The following is a 24,430-nucleotide window of genomic DNA, read 5'->3' on the forward strand; positions in this document are numbered from 1 at the left end:
TCTGTTGTATGTGTATACCACATTTTGTTTATCCATCCGTCAATAGACATTGGGGTCGTTTCCACCTTTGGCTATTGCGAAAAATGCTGCTGTGAACATGGGTGTACAAATATTTCTTTGAGATCCTGCTTTCAGTTGTTTTGAGTATATACTCAAAAGTGGAATTGCAGAATCACGTGACTCCATTTTTAATTTTTTTAAAGGGAATATAGTTGACATACAATGTTGTAACAGTTTCTGGTGTGCAACAAACATAGCGACTTGACATTACACTGTGCTCGTCACCAAAAGTGTAGTCACTGTCACCATATGACATTATTATAGCATCATTGACTAGACTCCCTATACTGGACTTGTCATCTCCATGAGTTACTTTTAACTAGTAGTGTAGGCTTCTTAATCCCCTTCACTTATTTCACTCATCACCTACCCCCACTGTCTGGCAACCAGCCATCTGTTCTCTCTATATAGGAGTCTGTTTCTGTTTTGTTTTTTACATGCCACATAGAAGTGAAATCATAAGGTATTTATATTTCTCGGACTTACTTTACTTAGCATAATACCCTGTAGGTCCATCCATGTTGTCTCGAATGGCAAGATCTCCTTCGTTTTTATGGCTGAATAATATCCCATTATATACATGTATATACCACATCTTCTTTATCAGTGGACACTTAGGTTGCTTCCATAATGTGGCTATTAATAATGCTGCAGTAAACATAGGGGTGCATACATCTTTTCTAATGAGTGTTTTCATTTTATTTGGGTAAATACCCAGTAGTAGAATTGCTGGATTGTATGGTATTTCTATTTTTAATTTTTTGTGGGGAAACTCCATACTGTTTTCCACAGTGGTTGGACCAATTTACATCCCCACCAGCAGTGCACAGGGGTTCCCTATTCTCCACATTCTCACCAACGATTGTTATTTCTTGTCTGAGTCTAGCCATTCTGACAGGTGTGAGGTATTCTCTCATTGTAGTTTTGATTTGCATTTCCCAGATGATTAGTGATGTTGAACATGTTTTCATGTGTGTTGGCCATCTGTATGTCTTCTTTGGAAACCTGTCTATTCAGGTCTTGTGCTCATTTTTAATCAGATTATTATTGTGTGTGTGTTGACTTGTATAAATTCTTTATATATTTTGCATATTAACCCTTTATTAGATCACTTGCAAATAATCTCCTTCCAGTTTGTAGGTTGCCTTTTTGTTTTGTTGATGGTTTCCTTTGCAGTGCAAAACCTTTTTATTTTGGAGTAGGCCCAATAGTTTATTTTTGCTTTTGTTTCCCTTGCCTTAGGGGATATATCCAGAAAAATGTTGCTAAGGCTGATGTCCAAGAGATTACTGCCTATGTTTTTGTTTGTTTAGGAGTTTTTATGGCTTCAGATCTTACAGTTAGGTCTTTAATCCATTTTGAGTTTACTATTTTTGATTTTTTAGGAACGACCATACTGTTTTCCATAGTGACTACCATTTTACAGTGCATAAAAGTTTGAATTTATCTACGTCCTCATCAACGCTTGTTATTTTCTGTTCTTTTTCATTTTTTTTTAATTGTAGCCATTCTGATGGGTGTGGGGTGGTTTCAATTTGTATTTCCCTAACAGTAATGATGGTGAGCACTTTGTCACATGTTGACCATTTGTACATCTCTTTTTTTTTTAAGTTTATTTATTTTTGAGAGGAGGGGGGAGGGGCAGAGAGAGAGGGGGACAGAGAATCAGAAGTAGGCTCTGTGCTGGCAGCAGCAAGCCTGATGTGGGGCTCAAACTCACGAATCGTGAAATCGTGACCTGAGCCGAAATTGGACGCTTAATCAAGTGCCTCTAGTTGTATGTCTTTTTTAGATAAATGTCTGTTCACATCCTTTGCCCATTTTTAATCTGGTTGTTTCAGTTTTTTGGTTGTTGCTGTGTTTTAGTTTTAGCCTCTGTAGTTTTTAAGTATGAGAATTTGGTGCATATCCACTAACCTCCAACCAAGGATGGTCTGTGCCCATCCTTCATGGTCTCCTCCCAGCACCCAGAATGGAGCTCTGCACATGGTTTATTTATTGATGAAAAACATGCATGTGGTTCTCAACAGCGAAGGAACAAAAGCATGTATTAACTCATGCACTGATTCTTGTTTCAAGAGGGGTCTAAGGCTATGGTCACATCTCTTTGGAACCATGGTATTTGGGGGTGAAGAATAACAGGTGACCCTGAATAGGCCTTAAAGAAGATAACCCAAAGTCTTGACAGGTGTTATTTCACTACTGTTAGACTATACTTGAGTTTAAATCCCATTTTGCCTAGGGATGCTAGTCTTTTTTAAAAAAAAAAAAATTTAATGTTTATTTTTGAGAGAGACAGGGTGCAAGCAGGGGAGGGACAGAGAGAGGGAGACAGAGAATCCAAAGCAGGCTCCAGGCTCTGAGTGGTCAGCACAGAGCCTGACGCGGGGCTTGAACTCCTGGACCGTGAGACCATGACCTGAGCCGAAGTCAAACACTTAACTGACTGAGCCACCCAGGCGCCCATAACTCGTGATGCTGGTCTTGATGGAACTCTGCATGCGTTCAGTTATTTTATAGTTTCAAAATATACTACAATTGAACTTGTCTCCTCTGGTCCTCCATTCTGAAGGAGGCTAGGAAAGTGTCATCGCAGCCATCCTCTTGCCTCTAGTGCCTTCTCCGCCGGCCAGTGCGTGACTCCCCCTCCCAGCCCTCAGCCCCTGGGTGGGCCAGTCCCCCTGTGTTGCCCGTTGTCTCACTGACAGCCCTCTGCGTCTCTCATCCTGCTTTAATTCAGGCCTCCATGCTTCCTTATTGTGGATCCGGAGGCAGCTCCCTGACTGGTGTCTTCGCCTCCAGGCATGGCGCTGTTCACTGCTGCCAGAGTAAACTTTCCAAAACCCGTATTTCGTCATTTGCCTGTTGGATTTGAATTCTTCCATGTGTCCCATGTTGCCCCCAGGACAAAGCCCACCCCCTTTCACGCGGCGCCCGGGCACTCAACAGGCACTGTGGTCTCATTCCCTGCAGCCTGTGCAGACACTACCTCCTCAGCCTAGATGCCCCCCTCCCCGCCCCGTGCTTCTCCCCAAGTTCCGGTGTCCTCCTGTTCACCTTGACCTGCTGCCCACTGCGCCCACCCAGACGGGGTTGGGCCCTGGCCTGCCGGGGCCCGCTGGGGCGCTCTCTTTGCCTCTTGGCCCCACGTGCCTGTCTGTAGGGTAATTGTACGTTTACTTATCCGTCTCCTCACCGGTCTGTGTGCTCTGAAGTCCGGCCAGTATCCCTTATCTCCACACTCCGGCAGTTAGCCCAGTGCCCCTTACAGAGTAGGTTTTTGTGGAAAGGAGGAGGGAGAGGAAAAAGGCAAGTCTGTCTGATTCCAGAGTTCACGTGCTCGCTGCCCTCTCCCCACTCAGCGCCGTGGACCATCCCGTTCTCTCCGTTCCGGGAGGCAGAGGGGATGGTTTGACTCCCAGCGTGACCCAGTCAGCTCTGCTGACCTTTCCAGCTGTGCTGTGCTCACGCCGAGTCACACACACATGAGTCATCTGTCTCTGCCAGGATGCGTTTACCAGAAGGTGGACCAGGGCCGGTGACTTTCGGGGTGGCCACGGAGCGAAGCCTTACCAAGGGCGACGCCCACGGGGTGGGTAGGATTCTAGGGAAAAAGGTTTCTTCCAAGTCTAGGGGTACGGCATGGCGCCTTCTGCTTCAGAGATCTCTTCAGTTTGGGGTCCCAGAGCATTTCCTCAGCCCGGGGATGCTGACATGGCTTTTCTTACCTCCACAGATAGTGAGACTGTGCACTACCACTATGGGCCGAAGGATCTGGTCACCATCTTGTTCTACGTCTTCATCACCATCATCTTGCACGCTGTGGTTCAGGAGTACATTTTAGATGTGAGTGATGCTCTCTGGATTCTGAGATCACAAGCTGGGGAGATGCGGTGGGCAGAAGGGCCTCGCCTTAGAGGACACCGCAGCTCTGTGCCCCTTTCCCTCCTAATCTGCATGCCCTGATTGGTCCTATTGACTGGACATCCATTGTGACACACTGTGGTTTCTGTCCCCTCTCACAGCCTTCTTAGTGCATGGGATGCAGCGTTTACTGCATGAGGGGACAGCTGCCCGAAATGGCAAGACACAGTGCTTATGGGTCTGTCATATGTGGCCTGATTGTGGGGTGTTTTCTTTACATCTAGGCTGAGGACCTCAATCTGGCCGCTTTCTCAACATGCTTGCCTTGAACTGAGCACTCCATGCACACAGCAGGCTTACACTGAATGGCCTGAGCCATGGCCGCTTCAGACTGCTATCCTTTCAAGGGTAGAAAATGGGAGTTTGAAGCCGCCCATTACGAATGCACCTGCATATATTAATATGCAGGATTCTCTTTATTCTTTAGAAAATCAGCAAACGGCTTCACCTCTCCAAGGTGAAACACAGCAAGTTCAACGAATCTGGACAGCTGGTCGTCTTTCATCTCAGCTCTGTGGTATGGTGCTTCTACGTGGTGGTGACGGTGAGTGGCCCCGGGGACCGCTGAAGCACAGGGCCTGGGCTTCCAGCAACACATCTCTTCTCAGATGGCTGATAAAATGACCGTGAAGGGCTAAGCAGGGAAGGAAAAGAGTCAGGAGCAGTTTCTTGGAACTACTACTATTTTTGTATCCTCATGGTAGGAGAGAGGGGCCAGATGGTGTAGATGCTCTTTTAAAGCTGCAGAGAGCCCTCTTGTCCAAAAATAAACCCTTGTTATAGTTATTCTGTGATGCTATGATAATGGTACCATACCTCTACATAGCTCTGTATCATTTGACAGTGTCCTCCTACCAGTGCTATCCCACGAGATGAGTTGTTTGTTTATTCTGGTCCCCATGTTGATAGATTGATGAAATCCAAGATCAAATTTTGCAGTGTCCCCATGGTCATGTGGTTCTGAGGTGGCAAGGACCAGACTGGGACTTAGGAGTCTGGTTCCAAGTTCAGCACACTTTCTGTTTTACCACACTGGCCTCCTGCAAGCATCCCCTTGTCCGCACATCAAATCCTGTGAGAGTCCGTGTCATTCCCACAAATGCCTGGGGGACCAGACAATTTATCTACCTCTCCTTTCTACACAATAGGACTCTTATTTCAAGCAGCCTTTGATACACCAGAATTCCTTACTAGCAAGGAATGCGGACAGTCCTTTGGGGTTCGCTGTAACAAGACCTGGCCTGTGATGCATGAAAGTGTTTAATTAGAAGCCCCCCACCCCCACGTGAAATAACTCCTGTCTGTAACTTGGTCCCTTTTTCTAGAGCTAGAGTCGTCCTGTGAGAAACACAGGCCTAGGGCTTGGAAAATTCAGCAACCCTGTGATCTCTAAGTTCCCTTCCCTGCCTTCCGCTGACCTCTCATTCCCTGCCTTCCGCTGACCTCTCACCCGCTTCCTCTTCCTTCAGTGACAGTGATGAACTTTCACATCCTAAGGAACTCTCTGCTTTCAGAGCTCAACGCTGAATTCACGTTCTGAGAGCAGGAGTCTGCATGTCCTTGTGTATCTTGCTTGTATGTCTCTTATCCTTTAATCATGGAACCGTTTCCTAAACAGAACATTAGGAATTTTAAATGTAGGACCTGAGGCTTCTGTCCTCTTGAGCAGGACTGCCATGTTCTACTGTCCCCAGAGGGAAAGATGTGCAGTGTGGCCCATATGAGGAGCGCCCCTTAATGTTGCACAGTGTGTGTCCAGGCCCCTTCAGGTCTAGGTAATGCTGCCTTTCAGACTTCTCCCAACCTCTCGGTGTTTGCCCGTGGACTCCCTCTGCTGCTTTGAGGCTGAATGGCCTCAGGGTCTTTCAGAAGAAACATTGCCTCGTCTCTGAATCACTTCTACCCCTCCTACTTCAGCCCCAGATATTCTCCTGGAGCTGTGACACATTTAGACCAGATTCTGGAGGCCAAAAGCCACGTTATGTGACGTCTCTTCCAGTGCGTTAAATGCTCAACTGCTCTTTGTTTCTCTCAGGCCTTCAGGGGCTTAAAAATGACGCTCATTAGTCTGACAGCATGTAGCACTTTACTTGGGGAAGCTCATGACAGGCCTTTATTATGGTGACAGCCAGTTCCCCACTCAACATCTTCAGTAGAAAGTGGGGGCCATGGGGACCCTGGAAAGCTCCAGTGACCCCCAACTCCTAAGAGCACCATGCAGCTCCTGGCCCTCCTCTACTCCCACTGCACCATCCTGCAGGGAATAAAGATGACTGAAGAAGAAGGGAGGGTAGTTTTGTAAAAGGAGTGAGAAATAGCTAAGTGTTTCTTAAATCCTATTTTTCTGTTAGGATGAAATCTTCCTTGATTCTTGTCTTCTACTGTCTGCAGTCAGTTCATCAGCAGGTCCTGCGAACCCCACCTGCAGAGCTCACTGAGGTTCTATCCATGCTGTAGCCTGGCCCACCAGTTTCCACAGGGGAGATTTTGGCCCCTGGGGACATGGGGCTGGCAGGTGGAGCCCAGGAGTGCTGCTGAATGTCCTGCACCGCACAGGACAGCCCCCACCACTGAGAATTACCCAGCCCCAGATGTTGGTAGTGCCAAGGTTGGGAAGTCCTACTCCACAGTCCAAACCACCATTGTCTCTTGCCTGGACCACTGACCATCGTCCTTCTAGATGGAGACGTTTCCTCTCTCGTAGCCTCCCTCCACAATCCGTTTTCTTCTGCTTAGCCAGACAGGTCTTTTTAGAACATAAATGAAGTCCTGCACCCTTATGTAAAAGCCCCTGTCCCTCTTGCAGCCAGTTAAGCCATTATCTTCCTCGCTCCTGTGATCTGGGTCCCACTATTACCTCTGCTCCTCTACCTCTCCTGGCTGTTCCTGATTCTTGCGCTTTGCGGGGGCGGTTCCTCTCCTCACATGCTCCACCCCCTGAATCCCACGGCCGACTCCTTCCCATCTGAGTCTCCACATAAATGCCATCTCCTCAGAGAACCCCCTCCCCCAGTTTGTACTGCATGCACTACACCCATTGCTGTGGCATTTTTCTCATTCACGCATATATTCCGTGCTGTCTGTCCCACTAGACCCCGAGCTGCTTGTGAACAGCCTGCATGCTCACAGCGTCTCTAGTGCAGAGCCCGGCAGGTACTAAGTGCTCACTAAACAGTGGTTGTGAGACTGAGGGGGTAAGCAGCAGTTATGTCTTCTTGCTCTGGCCCTTAACTGCTTTTAAAATAACAAGTCAGTTGTTTTTGTAAACTTCTAGATGACCGTCTATTACATAAGAAATACATAAAAGGTTTTGTTTTTTTTTTTTAAGCAAAAAAATTTGCCCCAGATCCCTCCCCCTAGAAGTAACTGGTTTTGGGCGGTGGGGTTCGGACATTTCTCTCTGCATTTATACAAGCAGAGTGATGAGAGTGTGACTGGACTGACCAATAATTTATGAAAAGATCAACCTCCTACTGTTAACCTACTATGGACTACTTCCTATTGACTGTTTAGAAAACACAACAAAACACGAGCACTCTATAGGGGAAAGCAGGGCGGGCCATGTTTGGTCTCTGTGCCGGCTTCCTGGGGATGTTTCCCTTCATGTTTTAAATCCTGAAGTCTGGTGCTCCTTGAGAGCCTGGTATGGGGAATGCTCTTCACCCTGGACTGATTTCCTGTTAACAGACTGGCTACTCAGAGCAGAACTTTAGTACATGTTTGTTTCTGAAGGACAAACGCTATTGGTATGTCTGAATCTAGGTAGCAACTGTGGCTGTGTTATGACTGGATTCTGCTGTTTCTGTGGTTCTGTTTGTCCATTCACCAAAAAGGAAGGCTGCAGGGCAGGGGTGGGGGAGGGAGAGATTGCTCCAGTTTGCTCAGGCCTCACTTAGCTCGTAGGTTAAGGAGATAACAAAGGATTTCAAAAGTACCCAGGCCCCTCTCCCAGTGCCTGATGGGGCCTGGGATTCAGAGGGGGGTGGGGTGCAGGTACTGGCTCTAGCCCTCTTGGCCCCCCATGATCTCAGGTACATGGCCTGCCAGACCTCTGAGGGCACCCCGGCCCCAGGCCGCCCTCAGGCAGCTGCCTGGCCCGAGGTCTGGAAAAGGCTGTTCTCAGAGCGGTGAGTCATTTTCCTCGGACTCTCCCACCCTCCCCCCTGCATACCCTCCCTGAACTCCCTGTGGACTGGACATTCACAAGCAGGCAGCATTTTTCTGGGGAGTTTTCTTGGCTTGTTGGCTTAAAAGTTCTGACCTCCTTGTCTCCTAAGAAAAGGCGCCAGGCCAAGGAGGTTCATGTTTAAAATCACAAGATCATCTGGGCTTTTAGGTTTTTCTCCATGCTGCTTCTCTTGGGCGGCCTCTTTTTGGGCAGAAGTTTTCCTCCCACCTCAGTCCCAGATGTACCATTTTCCTCCTTAAATACATTGCTGCTTCTTCCATCATGGTGCGTTCTTACCTCTGATTTCCCTGGACTGAGGTAGAGAGTGGAAGACCATATATATGGCTGTGTGCCTGGGTCCTCATGAGCAGCAGAGAGGGAAGGCAGAGCCCGATAGCAACGGTGTGGCAAAGTGCTCCTGTCACCCTCCAGAGGCCCCGGAACTTTCCATCTGTGTGTGACTGAGGGAGGAGGCAGTGGTAGGAAGAAAGGACTGGGAGTGAGGCTGTGAGGGGTTGGGGAGAGACCTTTTCCTTCAGAAATGTTACCATGACCACACTGGTGCATGTGCCTGACTGGACCTGTCACTTTGGTCACTGTGCTAATGGGGCCCCAGCTTGTGGGCTGGGGGCTGGGGACTATACCTGAGATGTCCAAGGTAATGTAGTGACTTGAGGGTGGGTAGGTCAGGCCTCACGTGGAAACACAGCTGTGGATCCACGAGGCAGTAAGTCAAGTGTTTGTCCCTGAACCACATTGGCTTTGAGCACTGCTAACGCCCTGATCTTAGTCCCAGTGTGACATTTGAGTCTCGGTCTCCTCATCAAAGCTGCCAGCTCAGTTTATTTTCTGACTTACTGAGGAACTGGGCTTGAGGTTATTGGGCCAGGACGTTGGTGGCCCAGCTCAGATTTCACCTATGCTGCTGAAAAAACATCTCATTTCAGGAGCTACTTCCTGTCTTTTCCTTTATTAGCCTGTTTGTGGAATGGGGTCATATTGATCTAACCATCTCTGAGTGACAAATAAGAGCCTTGTTTTTTCCCTCAGAAGGGAGAAATCGCCTAAAGCGTTCATCATTGATTCATTCATTCAACCAACAAGTTTTTATTGGATTCCTGTAACGTCAGCTGACTCTTGCTCATGGTGGATTGTTTCCTCTTATGTTTTGTAATTTTGGATTGTAATCTCCTCTTTAGTAAGATTTTAATGCATGAGAATCCTGTACATCCTTGGATGAGAGTATGTCCCAATGGTGTCACAGTAGCATTAACACTAATTTCTTAGCTTGGTGGTTCCTGGACCATACAAGTGGTTATAAATTTGAACTCCAAACCCATCTTAAAGTGAACCGAAGGTTACAGATTTTCAAGGGCTAATATATTTTAGTTTTCATCCTGAGCACAGGGTGAGCAAACAGCTTCTTTATCTCCTTTTATTGTTGCCAGACTATAGTCGACCCTTGCTCTAGTCTAATCCAAACTAATGCAGACTCTAGTCTAACCTTCTCTTGAAATTTGTAGCCATTGAGGGGTCCTGATATTTTTAAAAATCTTTTTCAATGTTTGTTTATTTTTGAGAGGGAAGGAGAGAGCATGAGAATGAGCGGGGGATGGGCAGAGAGAGAGGGAGACACACAATCTGAATCAGGCTCCAGGCTCTGAGCTGTCAGCACAGAGCCCGACACGGGGCTCAAACTCACTGACCGTGAGATCATGATCTGAGCTGAAGTTGGACACTTAACCTACTGAGCCACCCAGGTGCCCCAGGGATCCTGATTTTATACAAGGGTCTTGGGCTCCAACTCGCGAGGCATCATCTTCTGTTCCCACATGGGCATGACCACCCTGGGCCAAGACTAGGGCCTTGTGGGCTGCCTCAGCCTCCCCTTACTGCTTAGGCTTTTAGCCTTCTAGCCCTTTTGAATTCCAAAGGTTTTCCCTTTCTGGTAAAAACTTTTTGAATACAAAAGAATTAGTTGCTAGGTTTCACTCAGCATTTCTAGATGTTTGGTAATGGGAGGGTTTTCAGGTTACCTCGCCCACTCTGTAATAGGCCCTGGGCTAGGTGCTGGAGGTGTAAAGAAGGGCATGATGAGACCCATGAGCTTGCAGAGTAATGGAGATCTCTCGCAATGATGACCCAGTGTGGTATGTATCACACTTACAAGGCCTCTGGGGTGAGGCCTCCTAGGGTGGTCTGTGCGGTCCTGCATTCTTTTTACTGCCAGAGTTGTGAAAAGCCAAAGCAGGCTTTTCATTTTTCCAGTGGATGGTGATTCTAGAGGTCACGTGCTTACTCATTCTACAAGCATTTCCTGAGTGCGTTCATGCCAGGCATCATGCTAGACACATAAACATGAGCTATCACATTTATTTCTAACAATAACTCTGGGAGGGTATTTTTGTCCTCATTTAAAGATGACCCAACTGAAGCTTAGGGAGACGAGCTTGCTCAGAGGCTAGAGCCAGTAAGTCCCAGATCCATGTCCAGACACAGGTCTTCAAACCCCAGAGTAGAGCATTTTCACAATAAAGAAGCCAGTTGAGGGCCGGGTGGCTCCCATTCAGAGAAGGCCTTCGTTTTCACGTTTCCTGTACCTTCCTCTTCCTGGCAGCTGGGGATTGGATGTGCCCCTGACCCCTAGGCCTGCCCAGGGCCCCAGCGGGTCTCATATCCACATCTCTAAACACTACCTCTTCTTGCCCATTACAGGAAGGATATTTAACAAACCCAAGAAGCCTCTGGGAAGACTACCCACACGTGTACCTCCCGTGAGTATTCTCATGACTTGGTCTCCAGGGAGGAGCAAGCTGGTCCACCGGCTTCCCCACCCCAGAGAACTCCAGGCCAGCTGGCAGGAGGAGCAGGTCGCACCCCGAGCCTGTGGGGGCCCAGTGTTGTAGATGGCAGTCTCGTCTGGGAGCTGCTTCCTCCTAGGGCGCTTGACTGGACAACTCCCAAATAAAATGTCTTCTGTGGTAGCCCCTGTCACGGAGCGGTGTCCTAGCTCAGGCTGCTGTGCCAGGACCCCGTAGGCTGCGTGGCTTATAAACAACAGAAACTTCTCACAGTTCTGGAGGCCGAAGATGAGGCCAGCAGTTTTTGTGTCTGGTTCATAGATGGCTGTCTTCTGGCCGTATCCTCATGTGGAGGAGCAGAGAAGGAGCCCTCTGGGGTCTGTTTGACGAGGGCACGAATCCCATTACTGAGGTCCCCGTCCTCACTGCTAGATCTCCTCCCAAAGGCCCCCACCTCCTAGCACCGTCACATTGGGATTCAGGTTCCAACATAGGAATTTTGAGGGGACGCACACATTTAGTCCACAGCAGGCACCTAAACGGTCGGAAGACGGATACGCAAGCGGAGCATCTCCGTAACGCTCTCTGGACTTTGTACATCCTTGGTGACCTGCGTTCGTGCACCACACACCGTCCACCCAGCCTCGCGTGGCGGGTGCCCCTCCAGAGGCATCACCCCCTTCCCCTCCTGCTCTGTGCTGCCAAGACCCCAGAAGGGCAGCACCAGGTCTGCCTCCCACAGGACACCCTCCCTGCTGCTCCTGGCCACCCTTCGGAACCACAACAGCACAGGGCTAACAGCTGCACGAGGACCCTCCTTTGCTTAAATCTGTTCACTCTTCAGTATATTGGTGCCCCGTCCTCCTTGTCCTTGCTCAGCCTTCCCTTCTCCAAGCTGAAGAACCTTCCTCCTCTGTCTGGAGCAGGGTCCCCGGGTGTGGGGCCTCCCTCCCGCAGTCCTGGCCCAGCTCGTCCCACGGTCCTGGGCCTCACCTTTTTGTCCTGTGTTTTGCGAGCACCTGCAGGGATAGTCTTCTCCCTCCCGTGTGACTCGTTTCCTTGTCTCCAGCTTCCAGGTGAAGTTTTTCTACCTGTGCCAGCTGGCCTACTGGCTGCATGCACTGCCTGAGCTGTACTTCCAGAAGGTACGGAAGGTGAGTACTCGTTTCCCCCTTGGAAGGTGCGTGCCCTTCACTCCCCTCCTGCTCTTCCCAGCCTCCTTCCCCTGAGCCTTCCTCCAGAAGCGCAGAGCTGGGTGGGGACAGGGGACGTGTTGGTGGGTTGAGGAAAATGCTGAGCCAGCGAAGTCTCCGCAAAGATCTCCCTGAGAGCAGGCCACCAGCGGGTCTCCTGCTGCCCACACTAGACATGTGGCTTTGGGGGAGGTCTACCTCTTGTCTTGCGGGTAGTGGATCAGAGGTTTTTGCCTTTCCCAGTCTTTTTTTTTTTTTTTTTTTTTAAATAGCCTTCCTCTGAATTATTTCCAGAAGCCCTGTTCCCCAGTCCCTGTCTCTTCTTTCTCAACCCAGCCCTGCCACATGGACCTGAAGCCAGCACCTCGTCCTCTGACTTCCCAGCAGCCTGGTGCATGGGCCTCTGGTGTGACCTGGGACTGTCTATGTCAGAGCAACCCGGCCTGCTGCCCTCTCGCCGCCCCTCTGTACCTCCCCTCTGCGGAGAGGAGGTGGGGATGAGCACATTTACTGCCTGCTTGTCTTGTTTGCAGGAGGAAATTCCCCGCCAGCTCCAGTACATCTGTCTGTACCTGGTCCACATAGCTGGAGCATACCTCTTAAAGTGAGTGAGATCCCGGAGCCTGTCACATTTCTGTGCCCTTTTATGTCCATGCATCTCTCCACACATTCAGTTAGGAGGCGGTTACTGCACACCTTCTGTTTGCCAAGCACCGTGCTAAGACCTGGGGATACAAAGGTGGCAATTCCCTTGTCTTTAGTGGTTCATGCTCAGCCTAGTAGGAGTGACAGCAGAGGCACAGGTCAGGACAGCTTAATGAGATGATGGCTGTGCTACAATATGGGTCATCTGCCGTGGGAACCCAGAAGAGGGACTAACGCATCCCGAGACAGAGCCAGGGAAGGCTTCGAGGGATGCTGGCACTTGAACTGTGCCTTTGAAGTCGGAGGAATGGCCATGGTGTTTGGCCTTGAGTGTCTTTTACAAAAAGAATCCTACTGATGAGTAGATATGTTGTTGCTAATTTGGAATTTTCCTGAGCTTTATCCGAGCAGGATAGGAGAACACCCTGTACTTTCTCTGGGCTGACGTTTTAAGGGTTTGTGATGTATAACTTTCTGCTAAGCTGCTTGGAGGTCCTTGGGCCTGTCATCTCCTAGGCCCTCACAGCAGGCTTCCTGTGAGGATGACAGACCTGGGGTAATGGAATTAGGAGGATGGCAGCTCTCAAATATGCTCTTATCCCTGGAGGCGTGAAATAGCATCGACACCTGGATGGGTCCTTGGAGGCCAAAGCCTCTATGGTGGGACCAGCCTTGCTCTTGTGCTGCACCCAGCAGTGTGTGGCGAGGACCAGGGTGAGAACCTTCAGGCAGGACCATGTGGAAAGAGAGCTTCTTGCTACTTGTCGGGTCCCTGCTGTATCGTCAGTGTTCCTCCCAAAGAAAGGAGATGCTCTAAGATCCGCTTTTCCCACAGCTGATGTGTCCCACGGAAGGAGAAGGGCAGGTGTCAGACCCTGTTTGGGCGAGTCCTGTGATTCTTGTTTTGGGATGAGGATAGAAGCGAGAGGGCAGGCAGCAGCAGGCCCTCCAAAACGAGGCCCATTCCCTTTCCAGCGATGCTGGTGCAGCCGCCTCTCTGCTCCTGTAAGGACCGTGGCCTGGCCTTCCTTTGCTTCCATCCTTGCTGTGGTTTTCAGAAGTGAGTGTGGGGACAGGAAAGACCCCTGACTACAGGATTTCCCAAGGGAGGCAGACCTCTGAAATGCTGAATGATTGCAGAGTCTTGTTTTGGTGAAGAGCTTGACTTTTAGAGGCCTTCACTTGCTTGACACGTACCTGAGCTCCTCCTCTGGGCCAGGCACTGCTCTTGGAGCCGAAGTTACCCCTGGGTGAAGTCAGACCAAGGCCTTGTTCTCCTGGGGTGTCCAATCTAGAGGGAGTTAGACAATTAACAAGAAAACAGCTTCCTGTGTTGGTAAATGCGATGAAGAAAATACTAGGGGCGCCTGGGTGGCTTAGTTGGTTGAACGTCTGACTCTTGATTTCTGTTCAGGTCATGGTCACAGGGTCATGAGATCAAGCCCTACATTGGGCTCCTCATTGGGTATGGAGCCTGCTTGAGATATTTTCTCTCTGTCCCTCTGTCCCTCTCTGTCCCTCTCTGTCCCTCTGTCCCTCTCTGTCCCTCTCTGTCCCTCTCTGTCCCTCTCTGTCCCTCTGTCCCTCTCTGTCCCTCTCTGTCCCCCTCTGTCCCCCTCTCTCCCCCTCTCCCTGCCCCCCTTCCCTCTCCCCTGAGATATTCATTCATTCATTCATTTTGTCTCTTCCTGTCCCCCTGCTCCTCTCCCCTGCTCACTAGTGCACTCTCTAAAACAATAAAGTAGGGTAATGTAACAGTGACCTGTCTACGTGGCACCTTTGTCGTGGGGAGGGAGGTGACTCAGGTTGAGGCAGGTATGACAAGAGTCAGGCATGTGAAGATCTGGGGGGGAGAGCTGTGTGGGCAGAGAAACAGCAGGTGCAGAGGCCCTGAGGTGTTCGTAAAGCCCACCGTGGCTGGAATGCAGAAAATGAGTTTTGACAAGAGGTCACTGGGCACGGTCATATTGGACTTTATAGGTCACGTGAAGACCTTGGGTAGTGCTCCCATCGTTCTCTTGACCATCCTCAGGACCCAGTGACCACCCCACTGGATTCTGCACTGCTTTGGTTTTGTTGGGTGGAATTGGCCGGGCCCTTCATTAGCACAGCCTGTGGGGCTGCTCCCACATTTTCTTATTGACTGCCTGAAGCCCTGCATGTTCAGCAGGGTCTGCGGTTTCCCTTCGCAGTCTTTCTCCCTTTGAGCTACAGTTGACATCTGTAGCAAACCGCCTAAGAAAGCCGGTAACGCCACCACGCCTGGAATTGAGGGGAGGGGGTGTCTGAGTGGGTGCAGATTTTTAAGAGGTGGGTTCAGTAGCACATCTCTTTGCATTATGTTGAGTTTTGCTTCTTCTTGTACCTCTTAGCTGTGAAGACTTGGATAATGAAAAACCAGACGGGAGTCCTTTGTATTCCTGTGTACAAAGCTCAGTCACTTGTTCTGAGCACCTTTTATGCACTGGGTCCTGGGCCCGGTAAAGAATGCATGGTCACTGGTGCCGTGGAGCCTAAGCTAGGTTCACTGTGGGAGCGGTGAGGGGCCCCTGACCCAGACAGGACAGGCGAAGGCCTGGGGGATTCAGTATTATGTTAAAGGTGTGACGGCAGAACTGAATCCTGTAGGGTAAGGAGGGCCAGCCAGGGAAAGCTGGCGAGGAGAGCAGAGCCCAGGGTGCGGGGTGCCTCACGCTCTGTGGCATCCCAGGGGGGAACTGTGAGGCTTGTCCGTTTCTCCCAGCCTCAGCCGCCTGGGCCTGATCTTGCTGCTGCTGCAGTACTCAACTGAGTTCCTCTTCCACATGGCTCGACTCTTCTACTTTGCCGATGAGAACAACGAGAAGCTGTAAGTAGTGTAAAGCAGGCTGGCCCGCTCACAGTGCTGTGGGCAGGAGCCTCCCATGAGGCCTGGCTGATAGTGCCCCTTCCTGCAGATGGAACCCCAGGGTTGTTTTTTTGGAGTATCTTACTCCAGAGATCTCCTCCCTCAAACACCCTGATGCGCTACCTTCACACCCTCTTTCCACTTGGCGTTGCTTCTGGAGAAGTGGGTGAAAGCTCCCTCACCGGCCCTAAAGGCTGACGTCCCTTTGCCACCTCCACGAGCAGGTTTAATGCCTGGGCTGCTGTGTTTGGGGTCACCCGCCTCTTCATCCTCACACTCGCCGTGCTGGCCATCGGCTTTGGACTCGCTCGCATAGAAAACCAGGCCTTTGATCCCGAGAAAGGAAACTTCAACACCTTACTCTGCAGGTGAGTTGGGAAAAAGCCCCCGGAGATAAATCAAGGCTCCCTGAGTGCTGCCAGGAGCCTCCTGAACTTGGCACAACTTCAGAAGGTCAGGGGGCAATAGACCCCTGGGGTCTCCCGCACATTGATGTTTAGCTGGAGATCTGTAGACATCAGGCCTGAGGGGAGAAGGAGTGCCAGCCTTCTGCCTCCAGCAAAACCATCTCCACCACCTGCTGGGACTCTAGTCGAGGTCCCCAAGCCAGAATCCCCTCCCCCTTGTCCAGTGCTTCACGTGCATGATAGGTGACCTCTCTAGCCCCTCAGCTGATCATTACGGCCACGTGTGCTCAGCAGCGCAGCCTGTGGCCTCCCATAGTAGCAGGGAAAGTGGGGAGGAAGTTGTGTTCCCATGTGACCCTTGGGCCTGGGAGGGTGTGTGATTGATCCATTGTTGCTCAGCTTTTAAGGGGCATTCTAAATGAGAAGCCACTCTTCTAGAATTATTCTGCTGTATTGTAATTCAATTCAGTTGAATTCTTTCAGTATATGTACATGGAGCTTAGTCATGCTGTTTGTTGTGGGTACAGAAAAGACAGGCCATGAAGGCAGTGACTCTGGAGCTGGACATGCAGATGTCCCCTCCTCCTCCCTGGTGTCCCTAGACCCCATCTCTTTGTCACCAGCCCTGAAGTGCACTAGAGCAGAGACTGGCACCGAACCACACGCCCTCCCTCGTGCGGGTGGCAGGATGGGGGCGTGCTGGTGCCCAGGGTGATGGCCAGGGGAGCTGTGGGGTTCCTGCCCTGGTCTCCCGCTCTGCCCTGAGGCGACTCCCGAGCCCACCGCCCTGTACCTCCGCAGGCTCTGTGTGCTGCTGCTGGTGTGCGCTGCCCAGGCCTGGCTCATGTGGCGCTTCATCCACTCCCAGCTGCGACACTGGCGGGAATACTGGAATGAGCAGAGTGCCAAGCGGAGAGTCCCAGCTGCCCCCAGACTGCCGGCCAGGCTCGTCAAGAGGGAGTCTGGTGAGTGCTGGGCCCGTGGGCAGGTAGACACAGAAGTGGGTCTGGGATGGGTGGGGAGGGGCCCGGGCTCGGCTCCTCCACCCAGACCAGCCCTGCCGCTCCCCTGTCCTTCCCTGGGGCCCTGGGTCCTCGGCCCCTGCCGGGGCCTAACTGGCACGTGGCTGGGCGTGGGCCAGGGACACTTTGTGGGTGAGGCTGGCCGCGGTGGGGCAGGGCAGCAACCGGCTGGGGAGCTGTGGCCGGAAGCATGTCCTCGAAGTGGCTTCTGAACCCCAGCCAAGATCTGCCGCCTGTTCCCTGTGTAGCCCAGCAGCCCTGTCCTCACCTGCCCTCTTGCTCCGCATCTCGGCATCTCCCGCCTCCCAGGCCGCTGGCTCCTCTCCTGTCTTCAAGAATGACTAGGGGCGATACAGTGCTGGGTGGGCGGAAAGGGTGGGACGCCCGCTTTGCCTCTGGCCCTGGCCACGCTCCAGTAACTTCCTGCCCCTGCCAGGTCCCAGGCCCACTGGCAGCCTGCACGTTCTGTGCAGCCCGGGGGCCTGTCTGCACCGGGCTCTGTTCCCTGACTCACCTGCCTTGCTCCAGGTGTGGCCTGCTTGGCAAGGGCTCCCGTGTGTTTGAACCAGACACGTGCGGGGCTGGGTGTGACGAGTCAGGCCTGGCTGGGAGGGGATGTGGGGCGTGAGGCTGCAGCCAGATTGACTTTGAGCAAGCACATGGAGGTGTTTTCCACAACAGTAAAAAGCACAGTTTTTTTCTGCCAGAGGAGTATCAGGCCTCTGAGTAATGCCTGTCCCTACAGCCTCTCTACCTCCTCTCCACTCTCCCTTCCCAGGGAGTGGTCGCGGAAGTGGGCTGGTGCCCTGTGGGGGAGAGAAACTGAGGCCCCTGGCAGCGTCTGTGCGATTCCACCTAGGATCTGGTTCCAGCCTGAGGCCTGGGCGAGCAGGCGGGCGGGCCCCGGCCTGTTCCTGGGTTACTATATGTCATCCCAGCCGCCTCCTGCTAAAGGACAATCAGAGACCAACCACCTTTAGCAGAGTCACATTGAGGGGAGCAAGGGCCTCCTGGGAGCGTCTACTGGTTTCCCGTCTTGGCAGGAAGCTGCAGCCAGGCATCCCCTTGGCTGGTCCCCATGTGCAAGCTCGGCCCTCACGGGCCCCTCTCCTGTTCCAGTCCAGGCAGGAACACCATGTGTGTCTATCTCCCTTCACTTCCTAGGTTACCATGAAAACGGAGTAGTGAAAGCGGAGAATGGGACCTCCCCACGGACTAAGAAACTCAAGTCTCCTTGAGGCCAAAGTGCTGGAACAGGGATCCTCTCATGGGGGCACGGCAGGGAGGTTGGGGAGCCCGGCCCCCGCCACTGCCTTTCCCCTCCTGCTCCTGATGCTCCATCTCAAGCAGCAGGAACCTGTCTTCAAATGGGGCTTTTCCTTTCTTACTTTTTGGCTTTTTCTTACTCCTCCATAAACCATTCTCAATAAAACCAAAACTCTTCCTTCTTTCTCTCCCTTAAGCCACCTCACGTCCTTGCCTCTGTCCTGTGTTGGGTTTTCTAGAAGCCCAGGCCCTCATGGTTATCTTTTTGCTTGCCTCCTCTTTCTCTTCCTTCACGGCTGCTGCTTTTTACTTCTCTCACCATATTGTGCAATTTTTCCGTGTCTGATTTTTACAATGAGAGGGAGCTCAAGTTGCAGTGAGTCCTGGCCATCCACCACCCAGCTTCAGTCCCCAGGACTTGTCAAAGCCAGAAGCCTCGTGACAAGGAGCCTCTGCCTGGGGCCACTAGCAGGCCCACCCGCGGGCCCCATGTTTGCGCGAGGAGAGGAGAGACCAGCCCTCTTGGATCATAATCTCCTAGGTGCTGATTAACTGAGATGTAGGATTCCAGTTCCACACGCACCAGCTGGAGGCCTGGCATAGCCACTGCTCCTTGGAATTGCCAAGGCATTTGGCTGTGGGGCATGGAGACCTGGTCCAGAAAGATGGTGTTAACCGTGTTGGGTCCCGTGACTCGAGACGGCTTACTGGTGGCTGGTCCTGGACAGGGGCCGGCCTGCCCTCCCTCTGCCGGGGAGGTGCTGAAGGAGGACAAGACTCCCCACCCTCTAAAGCGAGAACAAAGCGTACTGAGCAGCAGGCTCCTCTGGAAAGGTAACGGCGGCAGAGGCGATGGAGCTGTTGTCCTCAGCCTTTCTTCAGCCCCAGCTACAGCTGCTTTTTCAACCGTTCACCAGCATCCAAAACCAAATCCAAACCACAGTGAACAGGCCAGCCTGACGGACGCTGGTCCTCAACCCCAGACCCAGGCAGCCCTGTCAGGGCTGGCCTCGCTACCTGACTTCATCTCTCTAGCTGCAGGAACATCCGAGTCCCCCACTCGTCCCCTGGTGCCCCAGAGAGGGTCACTGGTCCACATCCCCTCGGGCCCCGTCTGCCGTGTGTTCTTCGGCAAGGTCGTTGTCATCCTCCGATGTCTGTCCAGCGCACCTCCAGCATTTGAGACTGTCTGAGAGCAGGACCGATTTGGAATCGGTCTGCAGGGTAGATGAGCAAACGCCACTCTACCACTGTGCCACTGGGGGGCCTCTGCCCTGTCCCTCACATATCCTTTCCCTGTGCTCCACCCAAAGACAAGGCCTCCAAGCCCATGTGAGGCCTGGTTTGGACTTCGGGAAGGGGTTAGGCTTTCAGAGGTCCTAATTAAGAACTCTTGAATTCTGCATTAAGGTGCTGGGGAGTGATTCTTGGGGGGCATAGAAATGTTAGTATCCTTTGATGTGCTGGTCCTCTTTCTGATGCCACAGTAGAAGCCAAACCTTGGGTTATTATCCTAAAAGGGGGGAGATGGGTTTTTTCATCAGGGCAATTCTTCCTCCATGTCCCTTTTATCAGCAACAGATTGGATTTTCCAGTGACTGAGGGAGTTGTACCCTCCTCTGTCCAGGATAAGGTAGAAATGGGAAAAGCTACCCTTGGCTTCTGATTACCCTTAGGAAGTGGGACGGCGCTTTTGGAGATCTGCATCTCTCCCATCCTCGTCTGACACTTCCTGGGCTGCAGAGCAGAATGTTGCTAAAAGGGTACTTGGAATCAACCCTGCAGACCCGAGCCAGGACCCTTTAGCCATTCGGCCAAATACCCTGCTGAGGCTGCGTTCGGGCTCCTTACCTTGCCTGGAGATGGAGGGGCATTCAGCCAGCAGCCTCCAACCTGCCCGTCAGCCTCACAGCCCTTCCTGGTCCTCTCCTGGCTGTGTCTCAGGCAGCAACCTGCCTCCTGTGAGGGGCCACTCCCTCAGGTGAGCCCCAGTTAATTTTCGGTGGGTATGCAGTAGGCTGCAGGCCTGGGAGGTGGGGAGAGCGGCCCCAGGCATGCCATCAGGCAGCCCCCTTCTCATGTAGGTGTGCTAGGTGTTTGTGGTCAGAGACTACGTGGCTTCGTGCTCCCTCAGCCTCCTGCAAACTTCTGGCTCTGTGGTAGGTATGATTCAGAGCTGGTACCACCACTCCAGGGGTCTGGGTCAACCTAGGCTCCCTGAGACCATGACTGAGGCTAGCATGTCGCTAGCAGGGCCTCTGGGATGATTTGAGGGGAGACGGGATGAGAGTAAATGTAGGGTGCTTTGTCACCCCACTGGCATCCCCGCCACATGTATTTCAGAGCAGAGCCTGGGCTTTGGCAGGCTGGCTCAAAGCATGTTGCCGAAATAACTCTATCCTGTGAGCTTGTTGTGCTGGCTTGTCCTGATTTGGCCACTTTGGCTGTCGTCTTCCGTCTTCTACACGCTCTCCTGTTCCCAAAGTGCCAAGCCATCTGGGAAGGCCCTGCCAGACAGCTCTGAGTTTGAGAGGCTGGCTCAGCAAGAGCAGGAGAACAGATGCTCATCTACCTCAGCCAACAGCCGCCTCTCTCTTTAAACATCCCTGGCCAGCACAGGTGTGGCAGGTGGCAGTGGGCAAGAGAGGCAGGGTGTGTGGTGGACAGGAGGGCCCTGTGCTCCTCGGGTTCAGTGGTGGGAAAGTTATTTTTACCATCTAGGCTCTGATAGCTGCACTGTTAAGTGACATGTGTTCCTTTTGAAGGTAGGGGAAGGTTCTAGAGGAAAGGGAAGCAGGCTGAGCCAGGAGGGGAGCTGCTTCTCCCCCATTCTAGTCCATTCTAACCCCGTGTGTGTGTGTGTCTGGGCCAACAGATGTAAATGGTTGCCGAGAACCGTTTCTGTTCCTGTCCCCAGGCAGAACTTACTGACATTTCAGAAACCAAAATTGACATCTGTATTCTGGCCACCTTTGCAGATGCTTCTCTTGACTAGAATCCCTGGGACCCTAGAAACCCCTAAAGCTTGGGTGGGGGATTCTCCCAGGGGGTGTGCATCTCGGTTTTCTTTAGGAATCTTCTTTCTTAGCGGCCTTTGATTTTTTTTTTTTTTTTTTTTTCCCCTAAGTGGTGAATAAGAGGTAGGGGCAGAGAGTACACCCTCCCAAGATTCCACAATAGAAAATTCTACTCCCTAGATGCCTCTTTAAATTTGAAGTGGCTTGCCAGGCCACATGTGGCTAGGGAAGTCTCAGCTTTTGGATTTACATCACAGGTTTCAGCCTTCCCTGTCCATTTTCCCTGGGCCTGGACAGCACTCACTCCCCTTGCTGAGTGGCTGGGAGACCCAAGTGAGCAGAGTTTTCCATAATGGAAGGTGTGCTGTGGTCTTGGGAGGTGGGAAGATAGAGTGGTCTTCCTTCCCTCCCACTGCCTCCCAGCCCACAACCCTGCTCCTCAGAAGGGCGCAGGGTCATTGTCAGATGGTGAGACACTTAAATAGAATCTCTCTTCAGCCAGAGGCTGGCCCAATGAGCAAGCCTTCATCGGCTTCACTGTCTTTACCCCAGGTCTCTCCTCTCCTGCCTCCCCCCTACTCGTTTTTATAGATGTCTCAACAGCATCGAGACTTCCATGTTCTGTTCTGACTCTGTGCTCAGCAACCCCTGAGAGTTTTTCCTGAGCAGACCCTCCTCCTTGCTGTTAGAAGTGCCTTACTTGCCATGTGGTCTTCTGGCCTTGGCTTGTACTGCCAGCTGCCAGGCCTCTAGGGTGGTCTGTCCTGTGCAGCCAAGGACACCAGACCCTGGGATATCACATGTAAAAGGGACATGGATTGTGACAGTTTGGCCTCACTTGTCTCAGTCCCCTCCCCCCATCGTGTTGGGGTATGTGGTCTGTTCTAGGTTGTTTCTGGTTTCTCCTTTGTGTCAGTTTTCTGGCCCACGGGTGGCTGCAGTCACCTGTGCCTCCTACCCATGGAAGGAAGCTTGGTGGCCTCCAGGGACAGAGTGCCCTGTGAACCCTGCTCTGCCAGCACCCCCCACCCCTAGTTTAAAAAGAAAGGCACCCTGGCTGTAACCTCTTCCACTGTGTTTTGTCTCCCATTCAACCCACAGTTTGTATGGTAAAGGTGTTAGTCACAAGTGCCGGCCCGCAGACGCCCATTTGATAGCGGGTCTAGTGTGGCTGTTGCAGTCTCCTTGCGCTCCAAACTCAGTGTTACCTATGTTCACAGCGGCTGCCTGCCGTCCCCTTGCTCTTCCGGGCTGTGCAATAACTCTCCCAGCCGGTGGTCTTTCCACAGGCCTTGCTGTCCCTAAACACCCTGCAGTTGGGGAGGGAAGGGACCCGTGGGAGGGCGGTGGACATCCCTTACAGAAGAAATGTGCGCCACTTCCCCTGTGTTGCTGCCCTTGTCTTCACCCTGGGTGGGTTTCTGTGGCACTCGAATAGAGCATCGTAGCATCACCTTAGAAGTTCGTGTATTTTTTTTTTTTTAATCTGTTGAAAAGGAGAAAAAACCATCCTCATGATGGGGCATTAAATAAGTCCATGTCTAGGAAGTAGATCTGCTGTGACCCCTGAGATGTCACCGTCACTCTGTCTAAAGGCGTTCTAGAGTTTCTTGTTTGCGTGGAGAGGAAGCAGCTTGTGCGGAGATGCGGCCACGGGGGGACAGCCCTGCTCACCCGGTAGGAGCGGGCTGGCATCGTAAGTGCCACTGTTGCCTTGGGGGCGGATTCCCGTGTTTGTGTGATGAGACCATACACCTCACGTGTCTGTCCCTCTGGCTTAACAAACAGCTGAAGGACAAGCTGAGGCCGCTGGTGCCGCCTGAGCAACTCCTAATGCAAATGTGGACAAAGTGTCTGTTTTCTACTTTAGCCTGTTCACGTTATGGACCAAATTTCAACAAGGAACTCAAGGAAAATTTGTACCTGCCGTATTTATGCTTTCATGTAAAAGGGTTTTTGTTTTTTTTTTTTTTGGAGGGGGGGTCTTTTTATTTTCAGTGAACTTTTTTCAAAATCCTTTTCCACCGTTTCTGGTTTTAAAACAAATTGCAGTTTTGTATGGATTTTTTTTTAATGTACATTTCGAAACAAATCAAATATTTTTGAAATAACTAAATAAAAGGCATAGAATTATCAGTCTAATTGTCTCTGGTATAATTACTTCTATTCCTTTTTAATCTGGATGCTTACATTTGCTTTCACTTGGAAAATAATTTCGTGTCAATTTTAGCTTCATTTTTCACTGTATGAGTTCTTATATCTTTTTGAACCGTGTTCATTTTGGTCATGTGAATGAGGGAATTGTAATTAAGGATGGAGAAAGTTACATGCAGTGTGCATAGTAACGAGCATATTTGAGTCTGTATCAGACTATAAAAACGGAAGGGAGTTTTCTTGACCTTGAGTTTGTAGCTCTCACAAGGAAGTGCCGTGGACTTGATGCCTACTACGGTGTGAGGTCACTGGCTCGGAGAAGACGGAAGAAGGTGTGTGTGGAATCTTGGTGCCGGTGCTGAGCAGTAGTGGTGACAATGGAGGGCAGTGGGGGCTGCCAGTGCCAGTTCTAAGGCCTGCTCTTGGCTGCAGTGGTCTGTGTTTTCCAGAACCATCTTCTGAGAGCTCAGGAGAGGAGTGGTTACAGCTGGCAGTCAGCCATGGACACCACAGGGTGTGAGGATTACCCAGGAAGGGTTCACCTGAGGTCAAGGTGAGTGGCACTCACAGAGGTCAGGCTTTGGCTCAGACTTGGGTTTCAGTCTGGCTCTGCCAGAAGCAGCTAGGTAGCCCCAGGTGGTTAACCTTTCTGAGCCCATTTGCTTACATGTGGGGTTTGTGTGCTTGTTGCTTGTTTTTGCAGGCAGCAGTGCTGGCGAGATTTAGGGATAGTGAGTGCTGTTCATGCTACAAGTAAAGCACTCAATTTTTTTTTTTTTTTTTTTTAAGAGGCACACTTCTGTGCCAGCAGGACATTAAGGAGTCCCTCATCCAAGTGACCCTTGATTCTCTGGAAACTGTTTCGAGAGGGCTTCTCCACCTGGTG

At 51.4% G+C, this 24,430-nt stretch overlaps 1 protein-coding gene across 2 annotated transcripts in view; it reads left to right on the forward strand.

Moving 5' to 3' along the window:
- The window catches only part of TRAM2 (translocation associated membrane protein 2), an 81,918-nt gene extending 58,386 nt beyond the window's left edge, over positions 1-23,532 (forward strand). Inside the window, exons 3-11 of one of the 2 annotated variants that reach the window (XM_027057575.2) lie at positions 3,797-3,906; positions 4,412-4,528; positions 10,868-10,926; positions 12,023-12,107; positions 12,680-12,750; positions 15,535-15,639; positions 15,903-16,046; positions 16,887-17,050; positions 18,272-23,532. In XM_027057575.2, coding sequence (XP_026913376.1) covers positions 3,797-3,906; positions 4,412-4,528; positions 10,868-10,926; positions 12,023-12,107; positions 12,680-12,750; positions 15,535-15,639; positions 15,903-16,046; positions 16,887-17,050; positions 18,272-18,345 — 929 coding nt within the window. In that variant the 3' untranslated portion in view covers positions 18,346-23,532. The remainder of the gene's footprint in view (positions 1-3,796; positions 3,907-4,411; positions 4,529-10,867; positions 10,927-12,022; positions 12,108-12,679; positions 12,751-15,534; positions 15,640-15,902; positions 16,047-16,886; positions 17,051-18,271) is intronic. The other variant, XM_027057576.2, reaches the window with a different exon arrangement.
- Positions 23,533-24,430: the final 898 nt, after the last annotated feature.

This window comes from Acinonyx jubatus, chromosome B2 (genome assembly GCF_027475565.1).
Source record: "Acinonyx jubatus isolate Ajub_Pintada_27869175 chromosome B2, VMU_Ajub_asm_v1.0, whole genome shotgun sequence".
Classification (NCBI taxonomy): Eukaryota; Metazoa; Chordata; class Mammalia; order Carnivora; family Felidae; genus Acinonyx; species Acinonyx jubatus.